The sequence below is a fragment of the Artemia sp. Qi Xiang Cuo genome, chromosome 1, assembly GCF_049724085.1.
Source record: "Artemia sp. Qi Xiang Cuo chromosome 1, ASM4972408v1, whole genome shotgun sequence".
Taxonomy (NCBI): Eukaryota; Metazoa; Arthropoda; class Branchiopoda; order Anostraca; family Artemiidae; genus Artemia; species Artemia sp. Qi Xiang Cuo.
The window spans coordinates 20287578-20304549 of NC_142794.1; the positions used below are offsets into that span (position 1 = coordinate 20287578).

Sequence of the window (16972 nt, forward strand, 5' to 3'; positions counted from 1 at the left end):
TGCTTTTTTTTAGAAATTTGGTTGAAAAAGTGTAAAACAAAGAAATAAGTGAAGAAAAAGATTACCCCCATCCAGAATGTGTTATCTATGATTGTTCTACTTATTATGAATTAAGAATTGTTTTCTTAATGTTTCATTATGTCCAGTGAGCTATCCAGGCTTATACCTATTTTGATTTTGAACAAGCCAAAACACCACACAATTGTACAGAAATAAAACTTCCAAATTATGGTGCAAAAATGTTGGCAACGGAAAAGGGAAGATTCCATTTTTGAATTCGGCGTAAAAAGTTGCAATGGAAAGACAGTGGAACTTTTTTGGGATAAAAATATGCTATGCAATGTTTCAGACTTTTAATATCGAATATTTCTAGTTTACAGAAGTTTTTTCCCTCGAAAATAACTGACTCTCCTTTCAGTTTAATTTTTTTATTAATTTCCCCAGTAAACTCTATTGATTTTAACGCTTTTCTAGTGGAATGTGTTTTTTAGGAATAATTTTGGTCGCAGTAAATCCCTATAGAGAGTTGCGCATTTACGACGACGACAACATTGAGGTCTACCACCATGGTAAAAGTGGTATAAGAAATCCTGATCCCCATGTATATTCTGTGGCCAAAGAAGCCTACACGCAACTCGAAAGGTATGTCAAAGTAGAGACAGAGAGAGTGAGAACTCTCCATTTTAATGTTTACGTACCAATAGCCTAAACTGCCGGGTTTTGCTATTTTTAATTACTTACCAATAAACCATAACTGTCGTAACTTCTGAAATTTGGGAGCAAGTGAAAAGAAATTGTCATAATCGAAACTCGAACTGAACTAAACTCTTTCCAAATTATTTTTTATCAAAACTATAAAATGAAATGCAGTTTAGTACTTCATTTCTCTTAATCCTGGACACATAAAAACAGGTCCACGGAAAATAGATTAGCCATTCGCCTGATTCAGTTCTCCCGAAGGGGCTCACAAAATAAAGCCGCCATTTCCTAAAGAGAGACTCATGCCATGCCCTGATTTTCTAATTGATACCTTATTAAATGGGAAGAACTGTACAATTTAATAAGAGATTAAAATCGGAAGAGTAAAATACTATCCAGTAAAGACTAGGAAAATCCCAGTGAAGGTTCACTGGTATCCTGCATCCAAGAGAATCTAAAGGTCGTCCCGGTTCAAAATACCCTTATATACAGAAATGTTGAGGGCGCCGCGTGGGAATGCCCCTCTGCAAAGCACATGCTGTTGAAAATAATGATTAGAAACCTTAATACCCTCTAACAAACTCCCTCTCACTCCTTCATGATCTTCTCTTACTGGTTTCCACTATTTCCTGCTCACAAAAGGAAAATATTGGCACTGAAAGGCCAAAATGATACCTGAGTATATAATTCAAAAGTATTCTTGCATTCAAAAAAAAAAAAAAAAAAAAAAAAAAAAAAAAAAAAAAAAAAAAAAACAGATTCAGTTAAGAATAATAACATTAAAAACAGAAAAAACAGATTCAGTCAAATGCCAAGTCGAATATATAATCAAAATTTATAAAGAATATCATCAGCAAAGTCTCTTTTTTTAAAGTCTTATTTCTAAAATTGACGTTCAGTTTGATAAATAATAATAATTTCTTTATGCCCTCTATACATAGATGTATGCACACAGAGTACAGGAAATAAATGAAAAGAAAACTGAAAACCGCAAAATAGCACCTCTGACGAAAAGGACGATAATAAATAGCTTATAATGCTCATAATAGCTTGTGAATAGCTCATAATGGCTCGATAATAAATAGCTCATAATCACTTATAATAAATTGCTCAGTTTTATTTAAGTTATGGCGACAAAACTATTTATCCATCAAGCGAGACAATCGAGGGGAAAGTCTAATGTATTTCTTTAGATCGCCTAAGAAATCGATCGTATTGTTAATCCATTTTTGTGGGGATTTCAAGCATTCCATATCTTTGGATAATGTAGGGGAGACTGGCCATAACTGGGACAAAAAATCTTCTTTTGAGTATTGCTGGAGTCCTGACGAAGTTATCTAAGCGCTTCAAATACCAACGCTTCAATCTAGTTTCTCCAGAAATTTTTACCGATTTTTTGCACTGTTACTTTTTTTGAAACTTGAAAAAGTCTAGAGTCAGTCATTCTGTCCATGTTATCACGATACCCTCCATAACAGGGACATAATGATGGGGTTAATTGGGATATAATGTTATCTCAAGGGTAGGCGCATATTTTCTTACTTTTTTATTGAATTTTCGAATATAAACGTTAAAAAGTAAATTTCGTTCAAAAACGTCATAAAACTACGGCGATATTCAGTTAGATATTTCTTAAAAGACATTACTAAAAGACTCTTTCAGTAGAAGTATCGAAAAAATTCACTCAAATCTTAAAAAAAAAGAATTGCTTGGTACCTCTGTCTGTTCCTCCAGACGCAACTGGCGATCTCAGCTTAAGAACTACGCAGTTTTCCTCTTCTACAGATGTCTATTCAGTCCAGACAAACTTTTGCCCTCCATTGAGTTTTTTCATGTCCTGTAGGGTGATTTGTTCTCCTATTTCTTCGGTTACTGATCCTACAACGTAACACAAACTGGTCCTGGGTCAAAGCTTGACAAGGACAAAATAAAAATGCTAATTGACAAGTCTTCTTCTTCTTTGTTGTTTCCAACTTGGAGCGAGTCTTCAGAACTGTCATCGTATTTGACAGATGATATCTTGCTAAGTTCTGAGTCTTGCCCAAGGTCCAGTCTTTTAACTTTTTTCCCTTTTTCTTGATTTCTTGTATCGTCCCTTTCTTCGAATCCCCTTTAGTTTTCTTAGTGTTTACTTTTCTCTTTTATTCTTCTTGCTCCCTAGCTACTATGCCAGATCTAGTGTCCCAGTTATCACTATACCAGTTGTCCCAGTGCTCTCTGGTGACAACATTTTTGGATTTATTGGCTTTTCTTGAAGATAGTGATAATAAACTTACAAACTCTTTGCACCTTCTAAACCCTGATGAATACACTATCACCTCAAAACAGTATGGATTTTCTACCTTCAGGCGTTTAGGAATGGCCAAGCATCGAAAATTCTGAAAAGAATTACAAAACAACCATAAAAACTTGCTTTTTCAAACTTGTTGAAAAAATTACTTTCAGTCATCTTGACTGAACTACGCTCACATGTGGGCTACTAAATGACTGTTCTTCAGTTGCATTTTCAGATTTTTTACGGAACATTGAGACACTAAAAAGTTGAATGTCCCAGTTATAGCTGGTCTCCCCTACCTGTTTTTGAACCATAGTGAGATTCCTAGAGAATATTTACAAAAATGGAAAAAGTACACGTGGGTACGCTTTCTGTCACTTTTACTTAAAATTTTCAAAAATTGAACGATGAAAAATACACGACACGCGAACATTGGATTATAAATTTTAGCAAGTGTTTGTTTATCAAAATGACCTTTAACCCTGACTTGCAGGTCATAAGTTTTTCCAAAACAGGCGATAATACTAACTCGCGTGTCGCTTTAACTGTCGGGCCGAAAGGCAACCCAAGGTATTTAGTGGATTCTTTGTTAAAAAATTCCTGTCATCCCACCCTAATTGAATGACACTGGAAATCATTATTATTATTATTTATAAATCAAACAAGACAGTTGAGGGGAAAATCCATTTTATTTTCTCAAGATCGCCTAAGAAAGCAATCGTATCGTTGATCCAATCTAAAAAAAGCTTGGTTATGCAACATACTATCGAACACTTTTGAAATATCAACTCCACACACAAAAAGTCGTTTTTGTGGTTACGATGGTGTTCCATCGTATGTGCATTTTGAACTCCTACGCAACTTCGGAAACCCAAATAATGGTCCCCCACATCACATTTTCTAGACAAATATGGGAGTAATTTATTTTTTAATTATTTACTAATAAAAGAACAAAGTGTTATAGGTCTATGTTTTGAACATTGTGAAGGATCCTTGCCCTTTTTTCGTATACATACTACTTGACGTTTTCTCATTAAAGAAGGGACATAATGCTGGGTTACTATTACTTGATAAAATTACTTAAGATGCTCTAGTAGTTTAGCAGTACCATACAAAAGGTGTTCTGGTTACAAACCATCTGGACTTCACCATCTGGAATTCACTTGATGCTGGATTAAACGAAAACACTGAAGTAAAGTGTTCATAGCATTGTTCCAGCGGGATTTGGTCTGATAAATCAGCTAATAATTGGGTAAATCTATTAACATCTTTAAAAAATTAACTTTGGATCATTCCTATTCGTGTTGATATATCTTTCAATTCTGAATGTAACATAGATTGAGGAATTTAAGACATGAAATTCCTTACTGAAAAAGTGCGATCTCTTTCCAGAGACTCCCAGGACCAGAGCATCATAGTGTCTGGTGAATCTGGTGCAGGAAAAACTGTATCCGCCAAATATACAATGAGGTATTTTGCCACTGCTGTAGGCTCTTCAGCTGAAACACAAATAGAAAAGAAAGTGCTTATTTCAAGTCCCGTTATGGAGGTATTTCTTTTTTTTTCTATGCTTCTCAAAGTTCTCCAAAACGTGGCTTCATGTAAATTAGCTTCATATGAAGAAGTATTTGTGGAAAGTCTTTAATATGTCAACCTAAACGCTAGTGTAAAAAAAATTTTGGTGATTAAAAATGAATGTAACGTAACCGTCTTGTGAAGTATTTCAAATACTTGTAATTGAAGAGCTACTGCACCTTGGTACTTAATCAAATTGCATGAATCAATTAAGTGCAACCTTTATGAAGTATCTATTTCTTAAATTTTAACCAACCCAGTAACATAATTGGAGCCTTTCAAGTACCAATAAATTTCCAAGTACTTTAGGGATATGCTCAAGTGCGTTTTAAGGACTTAATCATTTGGATTTTAAAAAAAATCTGTTTAAAATTTTAAAATTTTTTTTAGGAGGGGGTGGGATGAGGATTGTTTCACTTGACGTGCTTGACAAATTGCACAAGGACAGCTTGGCTTACAAGTTTGAAACATAGCTACTCAAAAAAAAAAAAAAAAAAAAAAAAAAAAAAAAAATGGGGAAGTGTTTAAAATATTGAAAGATCTAAAATGGTTTAGGCTACTTTTTGATTAAAAACTAATATGTGAGTAGTTTTTAATCTAACAAAAACAGTATCCAACTAACTTCAATATCTAGAGAAAGGAAATAAACCCATCTGGAAACTGTAAAAAGACTCTGGATTAATATTTTTTTATTTTGAGTCGCTAAACTTCTTATGTAAGTTCTGCAAAAGTTTATTTTTATTTGTGAGTTATGAAGGCCATGACCTAGACATCTACCCTTGAATTGGTTTAACGCTTTTAAACATTATTCATCCGTAAATTGGTTTTGGGCCTTTTCAGCATAGATTTTCAGCCTATTCTTACCTTGAACTCACCCCTAAAATTTTATATAAATCTTTTTTGCGTATGTTTTTATCATAAAAGCTTTTTTAGTGTACATACGTCAATGTGTTTCTAATTTAAAGCCATGTTGTCATTGCTGATTCTGAATTTAAAGAAACTTGGTTTGGCCCATTCGGAACCCTTGAGATAAGAACCCTTTTAATCCTTAAAGGGGTTGAAAACGTAGAACGAGAGAACGATATTCTCCTTGCCAAATCTTTTTGGAAGTGCCAAACCACTTTGAGTGGTGGTTAGCTTTATGAATTACGAACTTATTCGTGAAAAAAAGAAATTATTGTAAGACCGTTGCTTGCCTTTTGCCCTGGCTTTTCAATAGAAAATAGCGTATTATAAAGTTTTAGAAGTTTAAAGTTAAATTCTAAGACGCAAAGTAGTTGGAGCACGTCCATGGTCATTTTACTAAAAAAAAGAAATAATTTTTTTTTTTCGAAACAATGAAAAGACACATACGGGAATATTTTATAGCCTCACCGCCATACGTGCCTATCTGAACCTGTTTCAATTCAGATTCCTCGAGGAACTATATTTTAAGCTCAATATTAGTCCCTAATGTTGCTATATCTATACATAGTACTAATGACTTCGATATTTTAGTGGTAATTTATTTTATTCGCAGAACCAAGACCGTGATTATGATCCATAGAACTATCCACTGTACCGGCTGTAACTCAAAAGATTTTAAGTTGCACAACATTAATTCACAGGAGACCAGAAACATTTAAAAGTCTTTTTCATTTGTATTTATTTTTATTATGAATGTAAGTTTTTGGAAAGTTTCACCTACCGTCCTTTTAATTGCCTCAACAGAAGAGCATTTGCAAACCTAAAGATTTTAATCATTTTATGTAGAATCAATATTTGGTAAGACTGCCCTCTCTACTAGTGTTGCCACCACAGTCAGTTCCAAAAGTGCTACAATTGCCCTAATTTGCGTGCTACACAGTGATTTTTGGTGCTACAGTCAGAAAATTGACTGTAACAGTGCTAAAATGGTAATAAAATACGACTTTCGTGCTACAGATGGCATCCCTGAGCACGTGCTACAGTGCTACACATTATGAAATAGTGCTAAAATAACACTTTCGTGCTACAGGTGGCAACCCTGCTCTCTACATTTTACTTTTTTTCCGTTTATTGGTTCCGCTGTATTTTACCTATACTGAATCCATTCTTGTAGTATTAAATAAAAAAAACAAGTTTTTTAAACTGAAAGTAAGGAGCGACATTAAAACTTAAAACGAACAGAAATTATTCCGTATATGAAAGGGGCTGTCCCCTCCTCAACGCCTCGCTCTTTACGCTAAAGTTTTTTATTGTTTTAAAAAATAAAGTTGTGAGACAGAGTCAAACTTTAGCGTAAAGAGTGAGGCGTTGAGGAGGGGACAGCCCCTTTCATATACGGAATAATTTCTGTTCGTTCTAAGTTTTAATGTCGCTCCTTACTTTCAGTTTAAAAAACTTGTTTTTTTAATTTAATTTCTGTTCGTTTTTTAGTTAATGCAGCTTTTATTTGCATAAAAATTTTACTTTTCTTTTTCTATATGGATGTCTTTACAAATTAACTTACGCAACTAACTTCTATATTTGTATATTTTTCTTCTGGCAAAAAATACAAAGTTGCAGATTTTTGCAGATATGAGCTTGAAACCTATGTAATAGGGTTTTCTGATACGCTGAATTCTGATGGTGTGATTTTCATTAAAATTCTTTCACTTGTAGGGGATGTTTCCCCCTCTTTAATAAATCGAGTAAATTTTCTCAGGCCTGTAGCCTTTGATGAGTAATACTAAACTTAATAAAATTTATATATTTAGGATCAGCATTATAAACACATTCTTTTGATACATTTATTGACATCAAAATTTCGTTTTTAAAAGTTTCGATTACTATTGAGCCGTATCGCTTGTTTTTTTATTGTTTTTTTATTACGTATATGTTATTACGTATATGAGGGTATTCTCCCCTCAATCAATACCACGCTCTTTACGTTAAAAATTAAAAAAATTTTGATTAACAAAAACCAGAATCACAAAGGCTGTTTCTTTGTAATAGATAGTACTTTTGAAAGCACTAAAAAAAAATGTCGCGTAAAGAGTGAGGTATTGACTTGGGGGAAAACCCCCTCACATACGTTATATTTCATGTTCGTTTTAAGTTCTAATATTCCTTCTTACATTTCAGTTGAAAAAACTTGTTTTTTTTTGTTTAATTTCTGATCGTCTAATGATCAATTTAATTTCTAATGCTTGGAAATCCGGCGCCCCCTTCATAGAAATGTCTCTTACCCCAAAGAAACATCCTCCACGGAATTATTCTCCAGAGTAACCCCCTCCTCTCGCCCCCCCCCCTCCAGAAAAAATCCTTCCTGAAAATGGTTGTATACTTCCCAATAACCAATAAATAATGCTGGCAAGTCCGGCGCCCCCTTCATGGCAATTTCCCTTCCCCCATGAACAGATCCTCCAACATAACCACCGACCCACCCTTCCCTCCCACTACCAGAAAAAAAACCTCCTGAAAACTTCTGTATACTTCCCAATAACCAATACTATATGTTAACATTGGGTAAAGTTCATAAGTTTTAGCCCTCCCTCTGGGAACTTGGGGGGATTAAGTCACCCTAAAAGACATATTTATTATATTTTCGACCATGCTGAACAAAATGGCTATCTCAAAATTTTGATCGGGTGACTTTGGGAAAAAAATAAGAATGGGAGGGGGCCTAGTTGCCCTCCATTTTTTTGGTCACGTATAAAGAGCACTATAACTTTTAATGGTCGCTCAATGACGCCCTCCCACTATATTATATGAACAAGGAGTCAATTCACAAAACCCTGGGGAAAAAACAAAAAAATCAACACGTATCACGGTACTGTTTAAGGGCAAAAATGGGCAGGAAAAACGTGTTGTGCATAGGAGCCTGAAACCTCTATAATGGGGTTGCATAATACTCTTAATGATATGACGTTATTTTCATGAAGGTCAATTAGTTTTCAGAGGGTCTTTCTCCCTTTTTTTGAAAATAAGCCGAAATTTCTCAGGAGTGTAAACTCTAACAAGTAGTATTACAATTACTATACAATGTATATTTAAAAAGAACATTGCAATTCTATTCCATCTATATACCTATTGGTATCAAAAACCCGTTTTCTAGAGTTTCGGTTACCATTGAGCCGGGTCGCTCCTTACTTACAGTTCGTTACAACGAACTGTTTGATAATCTAGTTAAATTACGAACCCGGTGTTTGGTTGCGCAGCGAAAGTTCACACAAAGAGCGGATGGGGGGGCTGACCCCTCACCCCGGGGATACCCCTCAATACAAAATTTAAAACGAATACAAATTGAATAAAATAAACAAGTTGTTTCTAATGAAAGTAAAGAGCAATTTTAGAATTTGAACGAATAAAATTGATCCTATATATTAGGGGTACTTTTATGTCTTTCGTTGTTTGACTTTGATGCTTGAATTAAGAAGGTATTCTGGAAATTTGAAGTCATTTTCCCTTTTGCCCTTTAAAATAATTTTAGCTCCAAATGTTGTTGCGTAAAGCATGGGTTGAGGGGAACTGTGGCTCTTCACATCACTTATGCTCGTTTTATTAAAAAAAAAGTTGTTTATTGTTTAATTTGCGTAGTTTTTAATGTAATATGAGCAGCTTTACTAAATATGACAGGATTTCCGGAAGGATTGAAGAGGTTCCATAAAGAGGGATTTAAAAGAAACTGGAACTTCATGAAAGGGGTAAAGAATAAAGCTTAGAATAGATGGGGGCAAAGTAGCGTACGTAGCTGTGTTGGCCGCCGGTGGTTTGATGTTACAATGGGTTGTTAGTAGTAGTAGTAGTAGTAATAGTAGTAGTAAATATGAGAAGGCTGGTGGCCCCTCACCCTCACCTCCACTCTTAATGCTTATGTTAATTTTTTGTATAACAATGATTTTAGAAAACGAACTCATAGCAGCATGCCTTTACTCATCGACATAGGATTTTCTGTAAATGAGGGAGGCTGTCTGCCCTATCGTATTCCCATCCTTCACGCTTATGATAATGCTTGATATTTAAAAACTAAAATTTCACGTTAAAAACTGTTGTTTTTGCAATATATCAAGTATTTTTACACCCCTAACAGCATCCATACTGCAAAATTCAGTAAACATTTTATGGTAAAGATTGGAATTTTGTCAAAATTATTTATTTTAATTGTAAGGTTTCTATGTTAAAATTTAGTCTATCATAGTCATGGCTTAAATCAACCCTCCATTTATATTTAAAGGAGCTGTCATGGACAACTTGGAAATTTCAGCCTAAAATAAATTTTTTTGATGCTTCAGCCCCCCGCCCCCCGGTTTTCTACAAAAGACCCACTTATCTCTTACATAACAGCCACTGCTCAACTATATGATACTTTATTGCTACTTCTGCTACTAGTAACAACTCACCGCAGCACCAAGTCACCTTAGGCCAACACAGCTACGCAGGCTCCTCCTCCATCCTAATCTATTCAAAGACTCCCTCTTTACACCCTCCCAGGAAGTTCCCATCTTCCTTAAATCTTTCTTTATGACATCCACCCACCCCAACTGTGGCTCTAGATTCATCAAAACAGGATTCACAAAACAACAACCAAGTTGGGTAAACAAAGGGTCTAAGTTTTAAAGATGAACAAGTACAAGTTACCCACTAAGTTGTTCATGGTAACCAACAGTAAGGGGCCCTTGTCGCTAGAAACAAAAACTGTAAAAATTATGGTGTATGCCAGAAGTATGTACAGTATACATACCAAAATAATTTGATTTACATGCACATCGCCGATATGCAAATTTATTAATTTTAGATTCATCAATTACAATTTATTAGCACAACAGAAAAGTGCATAATCTTAGAAAAAAGGAGGAAATAAAACACAAAAAGAAATGCAATCTTGTTGAAAATTACATCATGAAACCTGAAAAATATCTCGAAAATTCTTGCTTAATTCTTAAACCAACTATGTGTTAAACGTCCACAATTTTTAAAAAAAAAAAAAAAAAAAAATGTGCTTAGCATGTATGTATTTTGGACATCTATATTTAAATTTTGGTCCCACCCCTTCTATTCTTCCTCCTTAATCAAAGGGTAGTAATTTTTTCCTCTGTAATTTCATTTATTTTCTATATAATATCCTATCCTATCATTTTTTTTTTTTTTTTTTAGTTTTGTCCTCCTATTCCGAAGTGAATTCATGCACAAATGCCTTGTATGAATGCATATTAAAAAAGATTATCATATTTAATGTGTATAATTATCATAGTATTGGGGTGGTTATTTTACTTTCAATTGACGTATTTCAATTCTTTTACAGGCATTTGGTAATGCAAAAACGGCTCGAAACGACAATTCGTCACGCTTTGGAAAATTCATTAAAATCGAATTCGACCCTGCGTATACTATAACTGGAGCGCATATAAAGACGTATCTTCTAGAGAAGAGTCGAGTAGTGTATCAGGCTCACACGGAAAGAAACTACCACATTTTTTACCAGTTGTGCGCAGCTGCTCATCTTTCTGAATTGTCTGGTCTTAAGTTAGGTAAGTAAGTTAGTGTTCATCTTATAATATTAAAAATTAAGGAAGAACTAATGATATAACTTACATCAATGTTTCCTCTTCTTTAATTTTTGCTATAGATCGACAACTTTTGGAATCGTGACTATATGTCTTTTTGAGAATGTCTTTTTGAAGTTATACATAATTAGTTTTCGTAATTTATTTGTACCAAGTCCTTTCTACATTCACTATTTTAATATTAAGAATATTCAGTATTCAGTGGTGAGCTTTATGGTATTATGAGAAGAAAGGGAAAAACTGCTCGAGTACTGCATTTACTATATTAATTTTAAATATAGGTAAGGGATCAATCGACAATACTAGTGTCTGAAGCTACAAACTGAGAATCTCACAAAAAAATAATCCCTCCCCCCAATTTCCGATTTGCAGTTGATTTTGCATTTTTAGTGCTGACGTAGATATTCTGTAGTTGGAAAAGCTAGAGATCAACTTGGGGAATATAAAATAAATGCTTCCTCGCTTTTGAAAATGCATAAAATTAGATTGTTGCTAATGACTGTATGATCGATCCCATTTATAAGGTCTGTCAGAAATGTGTGAACATGTTAAAACAAATTACTTCTTTTTTCTAGAATTACACGTATCTATGTCACTCATATTTAAAATTGTAAAAAAATAAATTATAAGCTCTTTGCTATTCTCGTCTTTTGTTTCTTCTTTTTTGCGGTTGTTATGAGCAGCTCTACATATTCTGACTTTCTTATCCTTTTAGCGGCTATTGTCTTGCTTTTCCTTTTCCTTTCATCAGAGGATTTTTCCTTGGAGATACATTCTTTGCGTCGTTTTTGGATTTGTTTTTGCAATTTACTTTGAGAACTGCAACTAGTCACTTAAAATATTTTTATCTTATTCTAGGACCTGCGGAATCGTTTCATTATACAAATCAGGGTGAACAGGCTGTGATCGATGGTGTTAACGACTTGGACGAGTTCAATCAAACAAGAAAGGCTCTGTCAACGTTAAACTTGAAAAGTGACGAGCAGAACTGCATTTTCAAGATTCTATCTGGTATTCTACATCTCGGAAATATTACGATAGTCGAAGCGGAAAATGAAGGGTGTGCCATATCTGTAAGTCTTAACAACTGCGTGACGCATTTTCCCTTATCTTTGCTGCTAATTCTCTTTGCTTTATTGATCTGCTTTCCACTTTTACTTTCACTTTCCGTTACCTTTTATTTAATCAAATGGGAGAACTCAGCTCTTTCGGTAGCGCAATCTTGTTTATTACCTAAATAGATGCCTAGAGAAGGTGCTAGAAATTTAAGGTTCAAAATACGAACTAGGAGGAATTTCGGAAGCCCTGAAGACGTACGGTGTTTTATTTTAGTACATTCATATCGTAGTTGTAATCCTATCGTAGTCGTAATCCCATACTTGTAATTTATAACTTCAAAAATCCTTAAATGCCAACTCAGAAGAAAATCGAAACCTATTTTTGAAATATGTACCTATTGTCTTATGATTTGAGACGTTGATATGCCCTTATTCACCTGGAAGCTCAGGAATTCTTGAAAACAAACTGTTATAGAAACCTACTAAGAAAAGCTTAGGATATATTGTGCGTTCTGTTTTAGGACGCTCATATCGCTTTTTGAGTCAAATATTTGTAGATGGTGCCATCGAAACCCCTTAAATAAAAGGTAACACCAAGTGGGAAATACGCTATAGTTCCTGCTTTATGACGCTTGTTATCATTTAGGAATATTGCCAATCTGGTATCTGAACTTTAATGTGTCGAAAGAGCTTCAACGTGTCTATATTTATGAAGTTGGGAGTGAAGGCCTTTGGAATATGCATTGGTTCCTCCAACTATATTCCCCAAATAATCCTTGAATGGTCAGAGGTCGAAAGAGGTACATTGTGTGTTTACTCATGAATCTGCTGTTTATGGGTTTATTATCGCCTTGGGCCCTGTTGTAGGTACTCAACTATACTTTTAAAAAGATACATACTAAATACTATGATATTGAAAAAATGGCAAAAGACCAGATACACACCAAAGACCATTATGTAAATTTGCAATTAAATGTGGCAATTTTTGCTTTTTCGTTGTCACTGTTCTCTCAATTGTAAAAAAAATCCGCATAAAATATGTATATTCGGAAGCAGAAATAATGTTGTTAATGCATTCATTCTTAAATTCTGACGGACGAGTGTCAATCACTAAATACGCGTCGTTAAATTTGTGCAATAATGACTGAATCGAGTTTCTTTAGTTCTTTCCCTTACTTTGTGCTTGCGTGATTATGTGCGATTATCTTGAGTAACTTTCAGGTGAAAGACAAACACTTGGATGTGTCTCTCGAGCAGTTTGAATTGAATCAAGAACATGCTCTTCGATTTTGGAGATCTCTTACCTCAAGACAGATAATAAGTGGCAAAGAAATTTTCACCAAACCACTTAAAAAGAATGAGGTAAGGTTGAATCTTTTCTTTTGATGTTTTTCGTAAATGGCCAAATTCAAGTTTTCTGCTTAAGTGTTTAAACGAGTACTGACTGAAGTTTCAGAAATGGACTATACTATCTATACTATACTACTACACTATATCTCTTATCGAGGTATATTTTCTGCAGAAACAGAAAGTGATTGCAGTTAGTGATTGCGAAAGAAACTAATCAGAGGCAACGCTATCACGTTGCCTATAGTAAAGGCCATACGGCTCCAATGTTTTATTATTATTAATTTTTTTTTCCAGTGGCACTTCATATGGAAGGGGTCGTCGTAGAAACTTCAAAGTTGGCTCTTTCGATTGGAAATAGAGAGTTCTACTGCCCTTTTTTAATAGTCGAAAGTGATTGAAGGGCAACTACCCCCCCCCCAAACGCCCATCATTCCCCCAAACACATCCAATCGAAATTTTGAGATAGCCATTTTGTTCAGTGTAGTTGATTTCCTGATAGAAAATGTTTTTGAGGAAGACACTCCCCCACAACCCTCAGGGCAAGGGTTTTAAGTTATACTCGGGGGGACAAATAAGAACGATGTTGGCACACTTCTTCGTATCGAAGAAGTTGTCGTAGAAACTTCGAAAAGGTCTCATAGAAATTATATTTTTGAGGAGGACACTCACCCACAGCCTTCAAGGCAAGGGTTATAAGTTATGCTCTGGGGACATATAAGGTTTTTATAGAAGGCGTTGTCGTGGAAACTTTAAAAAAGGCTCATTCGATTGGAAATTCAAAGGGCTAGTGCCCTTTTTAATAGTCAAAAGTGGTTTGAGGGCAACTAACCCTCCTCTCACGCCCACCATGTCCCACAACACATATAAGCAAAATTTTAAGATAGCCATTTTATTCAACGTAGTTTTAAGTTCTAGAAATTAAGTCTTTGAGGATGACAACCCCCCACAGCCCTCAGGGCAAGGTTTGTAAGTTATGCCCTGGGGACATATAAGTTATGCCCTTGGTTTTTATTTACAGTTAGGAAAGGAGGTAGTGTCCAAACACTTGTTTGTAGTGAAACTATATTCGCCTTTAACAGCTTTAAAAAGAGCTAATAGATTAAACTGAATATTTGATGTATAATGATATTAATTGCTGGAAGCTCATCAGTTCAAAATGTTGGTCTAATTTTAATGTTTATTTTCGGTATTAAGTACAAAAGAAAATATTTGTCATAAAAATGGTTTCCAGTAAAGCACCAATAACGCAGTAGGCTTTAGACTTTTACAGAGACAGATGGAGGTCATACCAAAACTCTTGTTGTGGTGATTTTTTTTTATTTAAAGCCTGATTGCGCATTTAATTTAGGTTCTACTCGTTTTAAGATTCATTTAATCTTTCACATTTGTATCTATTGTATGTTTCCTTGCATTGATTGTTTATTCAATTTATGTTCTTTTTAAGTTACATTTATACTTCAATGGCAAAATTTTTTTTCGTTTTAAGCTTGATTTTCATATTCAGTCTAACCATTACTCGCTTTAAGATCTATTTATTCATTTATATTATTACTTGTTGCATGTTTTTGCTATGATTGTTTTTTTAGTTTCTGTTCGTTTTGGGTTTCATTTATTCTTTAATAGTAATTTCTGGTCGTTTTTTGTTTGAATTTTAAAAGGTATTTGTATCTGCTGAGCTTAAGTCTAAAATGGCCTTTATTTTTCTTTGAAAAACTTATTTTTCGGAAAGTTTTTTTTAATTAATATAAAATAAATTACGAGGAAGACACACACCGCCCTTCCATTAAAAAACAAAAAAGAAACAGCAGGTAAACAATAGGGAATTTCTAAGCCAGTGAGACTGGCTCAAACCTCAAATGACTATTTTGACCATATATCAAAGAGCTGTCCTCAAGAAAACATAATTAAAATAATACTTATTTGCACATATATTTTCTCTCTTAATTACTATCAAACAGTTCGAGGTAACGAACTGAAAATAAGGATTGGCCCAGGCCAACAGTAACCGAAACACTAAAGGCGAACACTGATAACCATTAGCATGTAGAAATTGGCTTTTCATGCTAATTCCGTATATATATATATATATATATATATATATATATATATATATATATATATATATATATATATATATATATATATATATATATATATATATATATATATATATATATATATATATATATATATATATATATTGTTGTGGTTTCAAGCTTCTATCTACACAAATGTGAAATTTTACATTTTTTCCTTAGGAGGAAGATCACAGATTGAGTGTTTATTTTTTCTATTTTGTTTTTTTTTTTCAGGGATAATCATATTGATCGGGGGGTGCCATGAGCCTAGAAGAGCGTATTTCAATGCCCAAGTTGGCAAACTCTCTATGAACCCTCAGAGAAATATAGAAAGAGGGGGCGGGATAGGAGTTAATTTCTCATCTCCCTTCATCTTGGTTAAATCTTGGCATGATCTGAAAAAAAAAAAAAAAACAATCAGAAATGAAAAAAAAAAAAAAAATTCTTTAAAGAAAAATAATAAGTAAGATTAAAATTTAAGATGAAAAAAAATTATTCCGTATACGAGGGGGGCTGCCCCCTCCTGAATCTCTCACTCTTGACGCTACAGTTTGGCTTTTTGTCCCAATTCCTTAAGAACAACTGTTCAAATACAAACGCCGTTGAATTGGAATGAGAAGTATTTTTAAAAAACTTTAAGAATTTAGGGACTTGTTTAATATTTTACTGATTCGCTCAGGTCCATATATTTCTAGTATAGGGAAACTTAACAAAAAAGGGAGTGGGTTTCATTGCTATATGCTGTTTTTGATAAAAATAAGTTTAAACAGAACTTTCCCTAGTTTCTTGCAAGTTTTCATGACGATCAGTTTTATTAGTAATAAATTTATCCTTTTTTCACGAAAATAAAACAACTGCTCTAGCACAGATGAGGATCAGGACTAGACTTATTTCGACACAAAGGTGTGACGTCAGCTAAATAAGCTCGGAATTACACAGCTGTTGGTCATTTTGAGTTTGGTGCATGCCTAGTTTTTTTTTCTGTAGAAGCTCCAGCCTTGTTAATGCCTAGCCACATCCTCATATGCTTTCTATAATATCTGTAAAATTTTCCTTCATTGTGGTGTTTCCTGCAATATTGTTCTAATTTAACTTCTACGCAAAGTCGGGACGAACATTACCATTCGGTCAATGCAACACTTAACCTGATGCAGATACTGGATAGGTTAGAGTTATATTCTGCATATATTTCACTAAATTCTAAAGGCTTGAATTTTTTTTTCATTAGTTAATTTTAGTTTATTTGGTTGGGTGTTTGGATTATTGCTATGATGCAGCTTGTCTGGATTAAGCTCCTTTGATTGAATTTGACTGAGTTTTGTATTGAATGAAGTCTCATGGGTTGAATTTTGTATGAATTAATGCAAAACCGAGCAGAAACATGGGTTTCTACTGAATTAAAGTTTTGAACGGGCTGAATTTTATAGGGCA

General features: G+C 34.1%; 1 protein-coding gene across 1 annotated transcript in view; it reads left to right on the plus strand.

Moving 5' to 3' along the window:
• LOC148956095 (unconventional myosin-Va-like) overlaps positions 1-16972 on the plus strand; it is a 51223-nt gene that overhangs the window by 6432 nt on the left and 27819 nt on the right. Inside the window, exons 3-7 of the mRNA XM_089089145.1 lie at positions 492-642; positions 4367-4523; positions 10794-11019; positions 11914-12128; positions 13335-13475. Of these exons, the coding sequence (XP_088945271.1) occupies positions 492-642; positions 4367-4523; positions 10794-11019; positions 11914-12128; positions 13335-13475 (890 nt within the window). The remainder of the gene's footprint in view (positions 1-491; positions 643-4366; positions 4524-10793; positions 11020-11913; positions 12129-13334; positions 13476-16972) is intronic.